This window comes from Perca fluviatilis, chromosome 6 (genome assembly GCF_010015445.1).
Source record: "Perca fluviatilis chromosome 6, GENO_Pfluv_1.0, whole genome shotgun sequence".
Classification (NCBI taxonomy): domain Eukaryota; kingdom Metazoa; phylum Chordata; class Actinopteri; order Perciformes; family Percidae; genus Perca; species Perca fluviatilis.
The window spans coordinates 34402175-34416182 of record NC_053117.1 but is presented as its reverse complement, the minus strand read 5'-3'; the positions used below and the strand labels follow the sequence as shown (position 1 = coordinate 34416182).

The following is a 14008-nucleotide window of genomic DNA, read 5'->3' as shown; positions in this document are numbered from 1 at the left end:
TGTTTACAATCTGGTAAACTTTTTATAGACATTTCTTTAAAAAACCGCCACCCTAGCCATCTCACAAGCCCACTCCTGGATTGACGGCACCCCTTCATTCTTCCATCCTCTTAAAATAATGTCTGGCTATCATTAAGCTAATCTGGACCCAGCTTCTTATGTGCTTATCCATCCCGTTTTGGATTGACCCATCTCCCAAAACAAATAATCTTGGGCTGAATGGAACCTGGGTCCCTGCAATCCGACATACGTAGGTTATCATATATCCCGGCCCAAAATTCCTGGACCTTATCACGGGACCATAGGACACGACTACTTTCATTATCGATTAATCTTAATCTGTTACCTTTTGGATGTAAGGAGTACCCCACCAATTTAACATATCAAGATCTACTTAGCCTGTGATAAGTCTGTCACAAACTGTAGGTGTGGAGTTTAAAAGATGTGGGCCTTTATCAGTATTTACCAGATCTAATGAGATTGAGTTGGATTATGGGAATTGTAGGATCCAGTGTTTTTCGAGCTTCAACCATACTAGGGATTAAAGTCAGAATGTCTCAGCCTCTGCTGCTTAATTTTTGACCACTCTTTACTTAATCTCTCTCCAAACTTTATGTAAAAACTAAACTGCTGGGGTATCAATCCCTTTAATAGATGAATCATTTAGGCTGTGAAATGTCAGAAAATAGTAAAGAATTGACATCAAAACTTCACAGAGCTCAAAGGTGATGTCTCTAAATTACTGGTTCGTGTCAGACCGAGGAAATTACATTTACAATTGTATTAAACAGAAACACAATAACAAAAGATGATATTTGAGAAGAACCAATAAGTTCAGTTTAGTTCAGTATTCTTGCTTATAATTGCACTCTTTGACTTGCTAGTGGCTCTAGATGAAATCACCAAAGTAATTTGGATTCATCCTCTCTCGACCATAAATCTCTTTAAAAAATGTAATGGCAATCTATTCATCCATCCAGTAGTTATTAAAGTGCTCATATTATGCTTTTTGGCTTTTCCCCTTTCCTTTATTGTGTTATATATCTTTTTGTGAACGTTTAGGTTTACAAAGTGAAAAAGCCCAAAGTCCACCCCAAAGGGACTTACCATCTTCCAGAGAAAACACTGTTCACCAACTGCTCCAAACAGCTCTATTGTAGTCCAGCCTTTACTTCCGTGGCAAACGTGGTCACTTTGTAACACACGTTATAATGCTCGCCTAGCTGCATGGGTGGCACACCCTCATACTCTTCTTCTGACTGGCTAGCAGTACCACCTTTGTTGGGAGTCGCACATGCGCAGTAAGCGGATGTGCAACTCCCAACAAAGATGGAACAGAAGTGAGATGTCTCACAAAAAAACAGAGAGCTCAACACACAGGGTGAAAAGAGGAGCTGCAGCAATGTGTAGTACAACAAATATATGGTGTTTTCTGAAAATTAAACCACATAAACCTATTCTGGTACAACCTCCAAATACAATTATGAACCTGCAAATGAGCATAATATGAGCACTTTAAGATATTTTGGATGAAGAATATTTTTGACAGTGTTTATTATTATAGTTAAAAAATAATTGCAGATAAAAAAAGATAAACTAGTTACCGTTGACGTTGTATCTGCTGCCGAAGCTTCTCTCCCCAAGGCAGAGACGGTTAGTTTCACTGAAGGAGTCGACGTCTAAAGAAAGATAGAGACTATGTCACCGAAACAGCCACACAGGTGAACATGCAACACAAGCACATAACAGGCTGCTGGGAGGTGATGTCCTATATAAAGCCAACATTGAACTGCACAGGTTAATCAATAAAGCTTGGGGAGGCATGACAGTAAAGTCTCTCTTATCCCACAGTTCAGTCCTATATTATCTGCAGCAGTGCGCTTGTGGCTTAGCAGAACTTTCATCTGCGTTTGGAGAACAGCCAATAGGAACGCGCTCTCTCTCTGAAATGACCTGTGATTGGCCAAAGTCTCCCGTCACGGGCTAGATTATCTAAAGCCTGAAAACAGAGCCAAGAGGAGGTGCAAAAGTCTAGTTTTCTTTCATACCACTTGAATTACAATATGCTGAAAGGTTATTAAATAAAAATAAACCACCTATCCCAGCTTTAAGTAAACAAGTAAAAGTAAAAGTTCTGCATTGAAAATGTTACATCAGTAAAAATATAATCATGAAAATGTAGTTAAGGTATTAAAAGTATAAAAATGTCCCGTTGTACTTGTATAAACAGTTGGGTGGTTTTAATCTATAACAAAAAATATTTTATAAACTCTTTATGTGCTTTGTTGGCAAAAAATAATTAGTAAACTAACTAAAGTTGTCAGATAAACGTAGTGATGTAGAAGAAGAAAATGGCATGAAAAGAAAATACTCAAGTAAAGTACAAGTACCTCAAATTTGTACTTGAGTACAGTACTTGAATACTTTGTTACATTCCACCACTGGAAAAGAAACTTACTTTGGTACATGTCTGCAGTGACTTCTCTATCCCGTCTTTCTTCCTCACCTTTCTCTCGTGTCCCTCCGGAGAATCGGACAGGAAGCTGGCGTTCACATCCTCCAGGTCTGAACCACTAGAGCTGACGGAGGTGACACTGAGAGCGTCGCCGCTGTCCCCCCCACCTCCTTGGTACGGTCTGCAGTGCGAGTGGTCGAAGGACTTTGAATGAGAGCCTGGGCCGCCGCTGCAGCCGGCCTCCGTCAACTGCCGGCTGGACACGGAAAAAAAAAATAACAGAAGGAAGAGTTTTAAAACAGTCGTGATGCTAGAGAAAAATCCTCTTGCAATGATTTGGCTGTAGTTACATATTTGGACACAGGGTATGTATGTATAATAAAAAATAACTGTCTCTCTCTCTCGTAACACTCAGTTTTGATCAACGCTGTCACTTACTCGCTCCAGCGCTTCATGATTCCTCCGTTCTTCTTGGCTCGGAGCGTGTTGCTGGCCGACTCTGACAGAGGCTCGATCTCACAGGACAGATTGTAGCTGCAGGAACAGGAAGTCAGAACAATGATGACAATGTCAATCTGAACTCAACTCAAAGATGAGACGAGGGCGACCGTGTTGTTCCCAGCCGTCCTGCCAATTCATCCCAGAAATCCTGCACTGATATTATCAGTAAACACAACCCTGAGTGCTTTTCTGCTGCATTTTGCCATTTTTTCCTGATACCAGCTGCATAATTTACCTAACAAACTTGCCTGGTGCAGCTTTATTACTTTGTCTTGTATTATTTTAGATGATGAATATTTGTTTCCGATGCTCCCAGTGGATTTCACCACCAGTGTATGAATCTAACACGCATCTTTCCCCTTTGTGTTATCGTCTTGACAGCAGTGTTTTTTTTCTCCCCCCAGTCATTTTAAAGTGCTCGCTGCCTCCCCCTGACCACTAGCATCTTATTTTGCTCTATAAGTGCTCTGTTGTTTATGTGCAGCACCAAGTGTCTCAGCTCTTCAACTTCTCAATAGCTGGGAAAATCCACTCAAGATTACTGAAACCTACAAGGACTAGGCACCCTTCCCATACTGTAATAACCATTTCCACCAACATACACACATGTTTTATTCTTAAGAGTGAAAATGGAGCACATATTGAATGTCTACCCACTGGATGTCAGGGTTTGCATCACTGCACCCCCCCCCCCCAAAATCCTATCCCATCACCAAAAACAGAAATACATCCAAAACCTAAACCTAATTAATCCTGCAATTTGCACACAAAAATGAAAGATGGTGGGTGGAAAGATGAGGGCAAGGAGGACTGTACACTATACAGAGAGTGTTGGAGGGGAGTGAACAACTGGATTATAAATAATTTCGCCCCATTAATTAGAATCCTTCAACACCTCACATACGTAGTAAGCTTTTATCTAATCCTGATTCAATTATTCTTGCCTGAGGGGGACACACATTGTTGGGACAGAGGGAGAAACAGAGCGACTGACCTCTCTGCCTCGCTGAGTTTCTCCACGCCTGCGAACCACTCCCTGAAGTGGCTGTCCTGAGTAAAACTGTAGTTGTTGGAGGCCAACTGGAGCAGTTTGATCTGAGCGATCACCTCAAACTCCTGCAGGTAGAAAGCAGAGTTTTTATCTGTTTGTCTGAGCTGGTAGAAATGTTTTTTTTCTTCTTCTTCCATTAGGTTTTTACAGTCTTTATAACCGAACAAGAACATGGAACTCACCTTTCTTCTCTTCTCAAAGTTGATCAGACCACCCTGAAAAACAGAGATAAAACAACTAAAAATGTGAAATGTGAAAATGAAAAAGGAGGTAAAAAAACCCAAAATGTATCACAGTTAGGGCTGGGTACCGAATTCAATACTTTTTAGGCACCGACCAATTGTCTGTAAAGTATTGAGTATCGAAAAATGCCTCCTCATTCAATACCAAAGTTCAATCCCTAAGGAGTAAATATCATCCTCGTCAGTGAGCCAATAAGCATGCAGCGTCATTCTACCAAGATCTAATAATGTCTGTGATTGGCTGTCTAACATTACACATCGTAGAGGCAGGCAGGAAAACTATGTTACACAGAGACGGGGCTCACGTAGTAGGAGCTGTAAAAGAAATAAAAAGTATAATTCAGGAGCCGGTATCAGAATCACGGTATTGGTATTGGTACCGGTATTGAACATTTTTGAATGATACCCAGCCCTGATCACAGTAATATCACACGTCAGGTGTCTGACCTCGGTGTAATCCTTCATGGCAGTGTCCATCATCACCAGGTCTGTCAGGAAGGTCCCCAGGTAAGGAATTGTCCCCTGCATCACTCCCTGTTCACAGAGGACAGAGGGACCATCAGTGGCGGTAAAAAAAAATAAAAACATGGAGGCTGAGCGAGAAAACACCCGTTTAATGTAAAGGGTACAAAAACACTTTCTTCAAGGATTATTCAAGTTAGAGAGGCACAGAAATGCTCGTTGTAAAAGTCAGATTTTGCAGGTCATTTTGTCATTTTTCCTGATACCGGCAGCATATTTTTTACCAAACAAGCTTGCCTGATGCAGCTTGTTGCTTGTTAATGTTACATGTGACTTGTTCATTTTTAGATGATAAGTTTAATTTGTCTCTTGTTTCAGATGCTCCCTGTGGATTTCATCACTAGGGTATGAATCTATATGTGCTTTATTACTCTGTACATCTTACTGTGACCTGTGCAATATGCCAACTCATATTCATCTGTATATATATTCTCCTCACCTGTAAATACAAGAAGTGTTTATAGTGTACATATTACCGTTATTACTCTCTTCTTATTTATTTCCTATTTTTATTCTTTATTATTTATTCTTCTATTCATATTTAATGTGTATTTTTGTTATTTGTTGTGCTGCATTGAGCTGCCGTGACATTTGAATTTCCCCATTGTGGGATCAATAAAATCTATCTATCTTTCGAATCGTATTGTAATTTCCATTGTTATAGTCTGTTATAGGCTGATTTGCGGATTTCCTTACTCTATCAATGTAGTTTTTTTCAATTACTCTATCAGCTAACTGTCAAAACACTGTATGAGTTTTATACCAAAAATAACAGCCTAAATATCAGCCTAAATGCACCCGGCGCAGCGCAGCGCAAAGCTCGACGCAAGTATCTTTGCTAGTTTAAGACCGACGCAGTTGTCAATTTCCCGTCCAGCACCCACGTCATTTAAATAGCAAATGCACCTGCGCCCATCTGTGCGCCCATGGGTGTGCTGGTCTTACACGGAGGTGTGCTCAGGTGCATTCTTGGCGTATTGCTATCTTGAGGCAGTGGAGCCATTGACCAACAAAAACCTGGTCTGAAGTCAATGACGCAATTCAATTTTTATTTATGCCACGCAGCATTTCATTGTTATTTTAACAGCAAATTAGTAAAATGTGCCTAGGCTCGTGCACACCGAGCTTACACTATGCTTGTTACACACACAGGGACGCGCAGCAGCACACAAACATGCAAAAGAAATAAAAATATAAATATTACAATGTGAAATAGCATTATGATATGATCTGCTCGCTAACTTTCACTTCACACACGAGCAGATCAGTTTCTTCTCCTGAAAATCTCTCCTTCCTGCTCAGCAAATCCTCAATCATAACAGCAATGCACAGAGGTACAAACGCGCCTGGCTTTTAAAGGGAATGGGAGATGACACTCTGATTGGTTTATTGCATGTTACGCCCAAAACACACCTATGATTAATTAAGACACTAAGTACAACCCTTTTGAACCATGTGCCTGGTGTACGGACCCTTTTTTCTGCTGTTAAAGTAGCAAAAGTGGATTTGGACACGCCCTAAACGCACCTGCGCCACGTGCTTAACGCTGTGCGTTTAGATCGTTAAAAAAGGGCCCTTACTCTCTTTCTCCTGGAGAAACTGCAGTGACTTTACTTGCCACTAGATGAGGCTGTTGGCACAAAATTGATGCTGCTCATTGTTCAGTGTGGCGAGGCCGCGGTCCAGGCTGAATGTGTGAGTGCAACAATGTGAAGCAGTAACACTGAGATGTTGTCTGTTGTTTTATTTTGTGGACTCACCAGGTCTCTTTGCTGCTGGTGTCTCCGCTGAGCTCGTTTAGGGTTGATTTCCAAAGTGGCGAACTTGGAGGTCCCCTCCTGCAGAATGACAACAGAGAGTATGTTTGAGCTGGATGTTAGAGAGGCTCAGCGTTCAGGTCTAGGGGGTTATCGAGTGGCGACCTCCCTTCATGATTCTAAAATGTCCAAAAGTTTTAAAAAGGGAATTGTTGCAAACGTTTAATGTGCTGAAGTATTAAATGTAAATATATACATTGTACTTCTTAACTACTTTTTATGGCCCTAAAAGTACATGAAAGTGGATGGGGAAAAGAATTAGTTTGGTTTTCAGGTGTGTAAAAAGTAAATTCTGTCAATACAAAGCAATAAAAATGAACATGAATGTGAGCATATTTTCATGCTGACTGTTCTTCAAAACATTTCTCCTTGTTGCAGAAACTGGGGGGTGAATCCACCTCCCAGTCACATTCCTCAGAGTGATGTAAGGCTCAGAGGCCTTCTGCAGCCTTCTGTAACTCGAGCTGACGCAGTCAAGTGAACGCAGCCTGGCCTGAGCAGATAGAGTGAGAGAGGCGACGCCCCGAGGTGCTCTTTCACAAAGACATCAGATCAGAGCTGTTATCTACACCTGCCAAAGGTTTCCTCCTCCTCTTGACATCAGCGGGGGTTCCCTCTGAGGAAGCCCCGAGTGTTCACTCACTGTTCCGTCAGCAAACTACTACATAGCAGTACACAGTAGTCATATTCTGTATTGTCCTTAATCTCAACAAATCCCATGAAAAGTCCCGAACCAACAGTGAATGTATCTACTAAGTATTGTGTGTGCATCAATGACTGATATATCTTCTTCCTTTGTGCTATAGAGCTCCATTGTTACAAACAACATCAATGAGCCACTCTGTTGCACAGGGTGTCATGTTCCTTAATTAACATGAACACACACACACACACACACACACACACTGTAGTTTATTTTTTACCATGAAACAATACATTTGTGACCCATTTTAAAAGTGCAGGTCTTCAAAAGGAACCGCTGGGCCTACTTTTCTATCTTATTTCTGATAGTTACTGTGATACACAGTTTTTAGATATAATAACGAAAGAGAACTGTCTGGTTTTAGCTAATCTAGTCAATTCAATTCCTGACAAACATATTGATAACATAAAATAGATAAAAAGTTCATATTAATGGATACTGTTATGATGCGGCTCTTAGGCCACAACAAATAGGAGACACCATGATAAAGTTAACTCCTATTACTTTTCTGTGTCTTACTTCTGTTTGGGGCATAATCATGCTCCAAGTTTTGGAACTACAAATCCCATAATTTGAGGGCTTTGGGGGACGTAAACAGGAAGTATAATGTTGATGTAACGTCAGTTTACCTTAATGTTTCTTTAGCTTATATTTGTTTACATTTTGGGAAATCTGCATCATTAAACGTAAGACGAGTTAGCTATTAGCAGCTCCTGTTTGCAGTGTTCCCAAGGATTTACACACAACTATCACTGGATTACTTTGATACTGAAGAAAACTTAAAAACGTGATGATACTCAGGCAAGTTCTGCAGTTACCCTCTTTTTTCCATGCTTTCTAAGCCGAGGTTTGTGGACGTTTAATTACGACGGACAATGCAATAATGATATCTCTGAAAGCTGTAAGTCACTCTGAACCTAAAAATATGCGTATCAGGTCTTTGTGTTCAGATTTGACTGAGTTATGAATCAGATAAGAAGTTAGAATTTTAACGTAAATTGTGGTAATTAAGCCTACCTGAAAATATTTATCACGTTAATCTTTTGTGATGTTTTGTTGGTGTTAAAGTTGTACTTATGACTACAGCAGGATATGGAACATGTAGAATTTGCGGCTTCATTTTCTGTCCCATTTCTCAGCTCCTGCTGTCCTTGTATCGCATGCGTCAGTACGAGAAGGTGCCAACGCCTCTCTCAGTTAAGCTCCATAAATCAGATTAATGATGACAGCAATCTGACAGCTGCACGGAGCCCACCGAGGACATGATGAGTAATATGTATGGATACTGTGATCCAAATGAACACGATACAATGTGTTCCTCCCTTGCAGGATGTTTCTGTCTCTGATGTTCCTCTGCAGCTGTTATGAAACAGACATGAGGAAGTCCACCGATGGGACGGGTCACCAAGCCATACATCCTGCTGCTCTCTGTTCAGATGCCATGCAAACACCTTATATAACTCACACAGATTGATTCATTGATTGGTACAGTATGTCTGATTAGAGACAAACAGAGAGACTTTTTACTTCTGCCTGTCTATGTGTTGTTAATTTATTTTCTGCAGCTCCTCTATCTCATCATGCAATCATCATTCGTATTACGTTATTTCTACTGTAAGGCTGTTCAGTCTAATCCGATCATTGAACTCGTTACTGCAGGTTTCTTGCAATATTAGTGAAACTATACCTATGAGTCTTCTATTGTACAGATTTTAAGTCACTCTGGCTAAGAAGATCAGATAAACAAGCTATCTATTATCACGATCTATGTAATTTTATAGTTTAATACTGATCCTGTATAATACTTTTTCTGGAAATTCAAATGAGAAACTGTTGGGAATTAGCACTGGGTGATACTGACAAACACAAATTATTTGATTATTTTCATTATGGATAAAACTGTAGATTATTTTGTTTCAATTAATCAAGTAATCGTATGGCTTATAAATGTCATAAAAATGTGAAAATGCCCCTCAGTTTCCCAGAAGGCATGATCGTGTTTTCATATTGCTTTATTTTTCTATTCAACAGTCTAAAACCTTAAAGATATTCAGTTTAGTACGACCAAAGAGACCACCACATCTGAGAAGATTTTTTGCTCAAAAATGAATTGCTTCAGCTCCAATTATGATATTTTAAAACACATACTAAAATATCAATACATAACATTGCATGTCATGTGGTTGTCAGTATCAATGCTTTAAAAGAAAATAATGTGTAGTGTGAATATGATGACCAAAAAGTAGAACGACGTTCATTTTAGTGAGCTAAATCTCTTAACTGTAGTCCAGCAGAGATGGTTTTAAAATCTAAAAAGTAGTATGTAAGTGAAACTGTTTTTTATTACATGCATTTTCAATAGAAAAAAAAAAAAAAAAAAAATCACATTATGCTGTTTTGATGAGCTACAACATATGTTTGATATATTCTTTTATATTTAAAGTCACTATTAAAGGGGACATATGTGCTGCTTGTTTCTGTGTGTGTGCGGTTGAGAAGCTGCGACCCACCTTCACCAGCAGCTCTCGGCTGAGGGAGTAGTTGTTGTCGTCTGAGAAGATCTCGGAAAGCTCGCGGAAGGTGCGGAAACTCTCCCTGTGAACAGACGCAGAGCTGTCAGTGCACGAAAAACCAACCAACCAACACCCCCCGACAGCCCCCTCTGCCTTAAATAAAATTAGATTTGTGCATATATGCAACTGTTGTTAACCAAAGACGAGAAAATCAACCTTGACACTTCCTCCCAGGTCCTCTTCAGGCGGTGGATGGCGTTGCACTGCAGGGCGGAGAGGATGGCTCGCAACGAGGAGAAGTTCTTCAGGATCCGACACTCCTGAACACAACGCAAACAATCATACAATTAGAAACCCATTCAACAATTTCTCCAGTTCCTTTCTGTCTGCATAGCTACCAGAGAACTTAAAAGATCTAAAACAGGGATCTTCAACAGGGTGTCCGGGACCCTTAGGGGGTCCTCGGAGTTACTGCAGGGGGGCAACCAAGTTATTGTTTAAATTAAAAAAATTAAAAAAATTCCAAAAGGTAAAATATGTCCTAAAATATACATAAAAATGGGCCCAACATACTAATAGCAAAGAGAAATCTGCCTATTTGTGATTTTATTTTATTGAGACAGGCTTTACTGGCCTATAGGTAAGGTAGCCATCCACAATTAAACTTACGTAAGGATTCACTGTGCTATGTATGTTTAACATTAAAACATGATGTATAAATATATGAATATGTATATTGTAGTGTATATATTGTAATACCTTAGTATTGTATGCACCATAAAAAGGTATGTGTAAAGGCTTTAGGCCGCCCTACACGTTATTGTAGGCCCAGTTTAATTTGCAACTCAATTTTATTCAATATTAGTAGGGGCTCCCTGCTCCGTCTCTCTTTCAGCTCAGAGGTCCTTAGCCTTAAAAAGACCCCCTGATCTAAAACATTCCTTTAAAATAATTTCTTTCATTTAAACTCACCCGGGCCACGTCTATCCACCTCTCCAGCAGCCTGGCTCTCTGGTTGGGCTTCAGCGCAGGGTTGCTCAGGCAGGTGGTGATGACACAGTTGGTGACGGAGTTGAACTGGGCCACAGTGGCTCTGATGGTGGGAGCCAGGTGCTCCTTCCCCTTCTTGTCCCGCTGAGACCAGATCCCCCCCAGGCAGTGGTATGGCACCACCTTCTTAAACAGATCCTGGACAGAGAGATATGAATACAGTGTTTAAAAATGATACTTTAAAGGGGCGCTATGCAGTTTTGGCCATTTCTTTGCTTTTTGCTGGCAGTTTTCTCTATAGAGCTCCCCCTACAGCTTCGGAATAGATATTTGGCAGCTCCTATGTTTACTTGTGTCTGACTCTTCGCTCGGTCAGTCTGCCTTTTCCTCTTTCTCTGTTCCTCCGACAATGCTTTCCGAGCTTTCTGCTTCTTTTTTGCCGGCTCAGCCATGACGATAGTGTGAAAAACTCCATCACTACCTTGTTCTTGTGCTAGCCTGTTCCTGGACGGGGGCGTGTAGCGGCGTGTATGTATGCAGTGCCGTGAAGCAATTCGTTACATCGCGAGACCTGATATCACGCGATACTTCCTGACGCTGAGGCCGGCGGCTCGCCAGCCGAAAGTTGCAAGGGCGGTTTTTCCGCTCACAGGCGCTAGGGGGGAGCGAGACGACCACCATTCAACCCGAAAAAAGTCATATAACCATTCCAGTGACTCCGAAGCTGTTCAGTTGAGGTAAATTAAGCTAAAAAAAACTGCACAGTTCCCCTTTAATGACCAAACTCGTAATTTTGCATTGTGGTTTCAAGCAGAGTTTTTTTTTTAAAAGGGTAATTACACACAGAAATGCCAGTTTACTTTAATAAGAAGTATTAATTAGAATGTAAAAACAGTTGTTTGAGATGAAGATATATAATGTTTTCTGTGGCTATGGAGAAGATTTGGAGGCATTGGAGAGGATTTTAAAAGATGTGGACAAAGGGGGGCTCACAAAAAGATGCTATTGGTTGCTTTGTGGGAGATGAAGAATCATCCAGGGTTTTTGGCAGCTTGACTCATACTGAAAGGGAAGATACAGTGTATTTGTCTCTGTTGCATGGATTCTGAACAATTTAATTTCCCTCTGTCTCCCCGCAACTTTATGGATATACTCTCCTTTGTGGTGGATTCAAGGAACAAGAATTGGGTTGTTTAAAAAGCTGCTTGGCAGCTGACTCTAAAAGAATAGATGACCGGATATCGATGAACACTATAGCTCCTTTAAACGCCCAGAATATATGCGTAAACTGAATAGCTTTGTGTTTAAGACTAGTTAGTCGGTCCAAAAAAAAAAAGACATCTGAAGTTGAAATTCTGACGTTTTATGGACTAAATCGATTTACTGATTATTCAAAGATATAACTGGCAGATTAATCAAAAATAAAATTAATTACTCCTAAACTAGTTGCAGAACCTAAAAACCTTTTACTGATTTGAATCCCAGACTGTCTGGGGAACTCTAGAGATGAATGACTGTGGATGTGAACAGAGGTTGAAAGAGACTAAATCTGTTGATAAGGGAAAGGGAAACATCCTCACCGCGTCCATGAGCGTGAACTGCTCTGCCACCATGATGGGGTCAAACGACAGGAAACTGAAAGCAGGAAGCTCGTCCTCAAAGCCGCTCTCTTCCTGCGTAGCAAAAGGGCAGCCGATGTGTTCCCCTGAAGAGATACAAAAATATATATTTTTTTCACAACACTGCCTCAACCTGAGCTCAACATAAACGCAGTTCTTCTGTTTCTCATCCTTTCTTTGGCATTCATGTTTGTTTGGATTTGGAAATCTCAGTGCTCAATCTCATGTGTGCTGACAGCGACTGCCAACGAGTCCTTATCACTCGTACAACCAGACTGTTCTTTACAACCAGACTGTTCTTTACAACCAGACTGTTCTTTACAACCAGACTGTTCTTTACAACGACGAAGTATTACAACATGTGAACGGACAGTGTATCGACGGCTACATGAAATGCGCAGCTGTACATGGAGACAAATTGTTTGCACTTGCGAAAGACAAAACAAATCTAGCATTTTTCTCTGACCCCCTTTTTCTGGAGTCCCTGCCCTGTTGTTGTCCCTCTCCTGTCCTGCCTTCATACCATCAGGATCAGGCTCACACTGCTGTCGGCGGTGAAAGTGGGCCAGCAGGTTGCGGGCGCGGCGCTCCAGGTCCGAGCCGGGGAAGTGGCGGTGGAGGTAGGACATGAGCTGGTGCAGACAGTCGTAGTTCGGAGGGCTCCAGAAGTCCTCAGAGTACTGGTCCAGCCAAGCGCCCAGGATGGACGAAACAGTGCTGCAACACATTAATAATAACATGAAAGTATACAATAAAGAAAATAAAAAGGCATCAGCAATGCCAACAAGCCATTTCGGAGATTATTAGCATTTACAGTCAAATACTAAAAGTTTTAAGTGTCCTGCTAACAAGCAACAATTTTGTTTTCATTAATACATATTAAATTAATAATGAGATATTCTAACATAAGCCGTTTTCAAAAATCAGTGGTGAATGAAACATAACAAGTACTGTATTTAAGTAATATTTTGAGATACTTTATACTTCTACTCCACTACATCTATCTGGCAACTTTAGTTTCTTTGCAGATTGAGATAATGCTAAATATAAATCAACTAATACATTATGATGACATTAAGATTAAGTAATTAATATGAGCTCTACCTTTACCAGCGGCAACACTAAAGTGCATCAAAAATTCTAATCCAATAATGTGTTATATATTATTCTGAAATGGGCCATTCTGCATAATGAGTACTTTTATTTTTTGATGTTAATACTTCTGTACTTTTACTTCAGTAAAGTTTTGAATGCAGGGCTTTTACTTGCAACAGCAGCAGTGTATTATTGTTACTTTTACTGAAGTACATCTTCCAGAGTTTTTTTTGCACTTCTTTGTCTCGTAAAAAAGCATAATTTTTGTGTCTACAAATAAAAGACATTTCAACATGTAATATCTGCTGTTTGAAAATTTGGTAGACAATGTTAACACTTGAGGATGACATCACATCGCTTTTATTAAAGATATTGGTTTTTAGAACCATAGATATTTTTTTTATCTTTTTTTTTTTTAATTGTTGTGTCGTTTGTGAACGACGTTATAAAGACAACAGCTACATATAACCCTTGGCTTCGGAGAGATATGCTAATACTGC

The 14008-nt window shown here is 40.3% G+C and overlaps 1 protein-coding gene across 7 annotated transcripts in view; it reads right to left on the bottom strand.

Annotated features, from left to right (window-relative positions):
* si:ch211-251j10.3 (uncharacterized protein LOC799483 homolog) overlaps window positions 1-14008 on the bottom strand; it is a 69784-nt gene that overhangs the window by 5312 nt on the left and 50464 nt on the right. For 4 of the 7 annotated variants that reach the window (XM_039802754.1, XM_039802753.1, XM_039802752.1 and 1 more), the window contains exons 4-15: window positions 12880-13130; window positions 12375-12499; window positions 10777-10992; window positions 10021-10124; window positions 9802-9886; window positions 6532-6609; window positions 4697-4783; window positions 4190-4222; window positions 3951-4072; window positions 2894-2989; window positions 2459-2711; window positions 1605-1679 (exon numbers count right to left, since the gene is read on the bottom strand). In XM_039802754.1, the coding sequence (XP_039658688.1) occupies window positions 1605-1679; window positions 2459-2711; window positions 2894-2989; window positions 3951-4072; window positions 4190-4222; window positions 4697-4783; window positions 6532-6609; window positions 9802-9886; window positions 10021-10124; window positions 10777-10992; window positions 12375-12499; window positions 12880-13130 (1525 nt within the window). The remainder of the gene's footprint in view (window positions 1-1604; window positions 1680-2458; window positions 2712-2893; window positions 2990-3950; window positions 4073-4189; window positions 4223-4696; window positions 4784-6531; window positions 6610-9801; window positions 9887-10020; window positions 10125-10776; window positions 10993-12374; window positions 12500-12879; window positions 13131-14008) is intronic. The other 3 variants (XM_039802755.1, XM_039802750.1, XM_039802751.1) reach the window with 3 other exon arrangements.